Source organism: Aptenodytes forsteri, unplaced genomic scaffold (genome assembly GCF_000699145.1).
Source record: "Aptenodytes forsteri isolate BGI_AS27 unplaced genomic scaffold, ASM69914v1 Scaffold150, whole genome shotgun sequence".
NCBI lineage: Eukaryota > Metazoa > Chordata > Aves > Sphenisciformes > Spheniscidae > Aptenodytes > Aptenodytes forsteri.
Genome location: NW_008795693.1, coordinates 760,872 through 765,043, shown reverse-complemented (window position 1 = coordinate 765,043; position 4,172 = coordinate 760,872). Strand labels below are relative to the sequence as shown.

General features: G+C 38.6%; 1 protein-coding gene across 1 annotated transcript in view; it reads left to right on the top strand.

The window, feature by feature from the left end:
• The first annotated feature begins 288 nt into the window (after positions 1–288).
• GRB10 (growth factor receptor bound protein 10) overlaps positions 289–4,172 on the top strand; it is a 114,009-nt gene continuing 110,125 nt past the window's right edge. The window contains exon 1 of the mRNA XM_009282901.2: positions 289–378. Within this exon, the coding sequence (XP_009281176.1) occupies positions 328–378 (51 nt within the window). The 5' untranslated portion in view covers positions 289–327. The remainder of the gene's footprint in view (positions 379–4,172) is intronic.

The following is a 4,172-nucleotide window of genomic DNA, read 5'->3' as shown; positions in this document are numbered from 1 at the left end:
TCTAGGTGTGAAGAGAGGCTTTCCTTCTTGCCTGGACTGTGGAAATAAAGGAGGAGCCATCCAGCCTGAGAATAGTTATGTTGGGCTTTTGAATGAAATATCAGGTTGAACGTGTTTTCTAGGCTACAGACAGCAAATGTGCAGATTTGCTACTCCAAGTTGATGCAAATCCTCGTCACCTCATCTTGCTCTTCTCGGTCTTCCCCCTCCAACTGTTTTCAATAATAAGTTGATGAAATGTCTTCAGTATGGTTTCTGACAGTTTGTTTGTACTCTGCAGGTCCTGTGAAGCAGTAGATGTAATTTGAAGAAAATTTGAAGGAACAAATGGCTTTAGCTGGCTGCCCAGACTCCTTTTTACATCTTCCTTATCGGATAGTAAGTTATGAAACTGCATGTTCCTGTCAGCTTGTAGCATCATATTGCTGTGTGCCAGTGATTGATTGTGCATTCAAACTTTTCATCAAACTGCTAATAGCTGTCTGGCAATTCTCTGAGTTTTGCTAATGTTTGGGAACAGAGCCTCTGTTAGCATCCTGTATTCAAAACCTGCTGCAGAAAAAAATGGGTCGCTAATATATACTGATTAAGATTTGATACCTGTCCTCAAAATAGCCAGTTCATATTTGGGAGAAGGCACTTGTTTCCACAACAAATGGCAAGCTACAATACCAGTGAAATGCCTTGCACCAAAAAATATCAATGTTTGCTGAATGCTATATTTGTTGGAACAAAGGCGGAGATTTTTACACTTGGTTAGATCCTGTGTTTATTGAATCATTATGCTGTATCTGAGCAGCCAATATGGCATATTACAAAGAATATATTAAAAAAAACCCCAAACCCTCAGCTCAACTCAAAGGTATTTTTTATGGAACTACAAATTTGTTATTTTGGGCATGACCTGGTTTTTGCCCTTTTTTTTTCTCTTTGTTTTCAGAGTGTGCTTACCACCCTAAGGATTCAGTTATGGTTTTGGGCCCTGCAGATACACAAACGATTAAACAGAATATCATATGACATTGAAGCCTTCTTCTCTTTCTCCCAAGAGAAACATTACTAGTAGTGATTACTACAGTCATGCTACTCATTTGAAAGAAAAGCAAAAAACCAAACAAAAACAACAACAAAAATTCCCAACAAACCTCTGTAGGATTTATACATCTGTTCTGTAATATGCCAGCTTACACTTTTTTCCCCAACAGGAAACTGCAAATTAGTTAAAAGCCTAATGTTAGTATATGCTGATTTGTCAGTTGAATGTACCTGAATGCTTTTCCTGATAACGGAAAAACATAACAGTTCCTTTATAACTGGTTTTGCAGCTATAAAAATAGAATGAACTTTGAGAAATTGGGTGTCCTGAAAATCTGTTACTATACTTGGATCTATGATTTTAAAATCGTATGTGAATAGATGTGCCTGGACTTCATAATTTTGATGCACTGTGAAATTATGCTTCCAATTCAGAGCATCATCTGAGTCATGATGCGAAGCTGAGGGAGAGGAGGGCTATGTAAGAGAAACTTGACGCTGTAGGCAGTAATTTTTGAGCTGCAAATTCTTTACTGGATGTCAAACTTTCTCATTAAGATAGTCTTTAGTCGTTCATAAGCAGTAAGAATGTGAATTTTTCTTGGTACTTGCCCTTGCTCTTACAAACCCTGTAAATAATCTGCTTTAGTCTGGGGCAGTCAACAGACTAGAAGTGTCACAGCAACATGGGTGACTTAAGATGGTGGAAAATGACTCCCTGTTAATTAATTATTTTTGGTCATAGCTTACCGTGTGTTAACTATCCTAAGTGCTTGTAACTGGTTTAAAGACTAGCTTTGGAAGCCCATTCACAACTACTATGCCTTCTGTCAGAAGTGAAGTTCACCTTAAAAAAACCCTGAACATCTGTTTTTCCACCCTTACTAAATCTGACTTAGAAGCTTTCATCAACTTGTCTTTCAAATTTGGCTACAGTGCCAGTATTGTGTTGGTAAAGGGCTGAAAGAAGGTTAAACTAAATATGCTCTAGATTAGAGTGTGAAGACGTATTCTATTTTTTTCAGTACATTTTCTGACTTAATATGAATGGAAGGCTATAGAGAACATTCTTCCAGAGTCCCCAAGGTTGGGAACTTAATGCTTAACTTCAGTGTTTAGAATAAATTGATGTGTTGGAGTTTGGGATTACATTCAAAGCAGACAACAAGAGAAATGAGAACCTGGATAAGTGAATATGCACTACAGAATATCCTTTAGGATGCCTTGTTGCCAACCCCCCTTTACCCCTCCTTTTTCTGTTTTCAGGGAGAACGGGCAAGGTATAGATATCTGATTTTCTTACTGGGTTCTTTGTTTGCAATGTTTGCTGCTTTCAGGTCTTGTTTAAGAGCCTTCTTTTTTTTTTTCTTTTTTTTTAAACTTTCTCAGGAGTTAGCACCTAAACCAGTCACACTGAGTGCATTCTCCTAGAAATAATCTCTAGCTTTGTAGAAAAAAAAATCAATACTACCTTTTAGTGGCTTTCAGGAGCCCTTTCCAAATTTTCGAACTCTTCAATAAAAATCTAGCAGTGAGAATTGGCAGTGTTTGTCTGCTGTTCCTGGAAATTCAGAACATAGTCCCAGAATTTCTCAGAAAAAATGGGATGATTTACTGTGTTTCCGTTCTTTTGCAATCTGTAGTCACAACAGTATTTATGCACAGTGACTTGAACTCTTGGGGGAGATTTAGTTCTTTAACCCTTTGATGCATGAATTGTTACTTATGTCACTGAAACTTGTAGAAAAGGATGGGTTTTTTTCTCAGCTTCTGAAGATAAAATTCTGGGCATGCGGGCATGTTCTGGTCATCTTCTACTTTCTGCCTTCTGTTTATTTTCTCATAACCAAGATGCAGGCATGCATTAATTATTAATAATTAATAGAGTTTGTTTTCAGAGAGCTGAATTCATACTAGAGAAAGGACTTGTTCACATCATAGTCATCATCTAACTTGGCATAAAAGGCACTACAAACACTTGGTCACAAAATAGGGAGAAAATGGAAATTGCTTTCTCCTACGTGTACAGAGCTGTGAATTTCAGTATTGCTAATAGTCCTCTTGACCAGATGAGAGAGCAGAATATTGCATATCATACTTGAGAAGCTTTGTGCACTTCAAGAGTAGGGAAGTAAATACGTAAGGGAATTAATCAGTTAGAGGCTTGCTACTGTAATAAAAGCCTCCTTTTAAAAATGTCAGATTTGTGGGTGTGAAGATGATGTACTGCCGCCACTACAACAGTCACAGTTCTTTGCGTTCAGCTGGAGGAACAGCTAGGCACAGGTTCTCCAGCTTTTAGTATAGCAGCCTTGACCCTTTTTTTTTTCCATAAAGTGATATAGTAAGTTAGACATCTTTGGAGGTAGTCTGATCCAAGTCCATGGCATATTGAGGTTATACTTGTTTTCCTAGGGTGCTTCGTCTTGGTGAGTGGGGGTTTTCAGGAGACTTCTTTTTACCTTTTCAGGGGTTGTTTGCTTTGACTGGGTGGTTTTAGCAGAAAAATAAAAATGAAGATGCTTATATCTCTAATTCAGAGTTACGTTGGTGGATGCCATAATCCTCATCCCTATGAAATCCAGATGCCTTCTATGTGACTTAGTCTTATCTCTGCCACTTTGGAATTGAACAGTCTGATATAGGTATACATGCTGCTGTGTTTGCGTGAATAAAATGTCTCTTGTCCTAAAAAACACAGCATGAAAAAAATCAATTGCAGAATTTGTGTCCAAGTAGACTGAAAACCTATGTGGGAAGGGCTGTCAAGACCTATGTTTTGGCCCTCTCTGTCTGCCTGACACTGAAAATCTTCATTCACTTAGCTATTGACAGTTGTGGAGATCTTTCTTATGATTTGTGGTGGGTTGATCTTGGCTGGATGCCAGGTGCTCTATCACTCCCCTCCTCAGCTGGACAGGGGAAAGGGAATATAACGAAAGGCTCGTGGGTCAAGATAAGGACAGGGAGAGATCACTCACCCATTACCATCATGGGCAAAATGGACTCGACTTGGGGAAAATTAATTTAATTTATTACCTACTCTGATTTTAATTGGGTAATGAGAAATGAAACCAAATCTTAAAACACCTCCCCCACTTCCCCCCCACCCCCCCTCCCTGTGCTCAACTTCACTC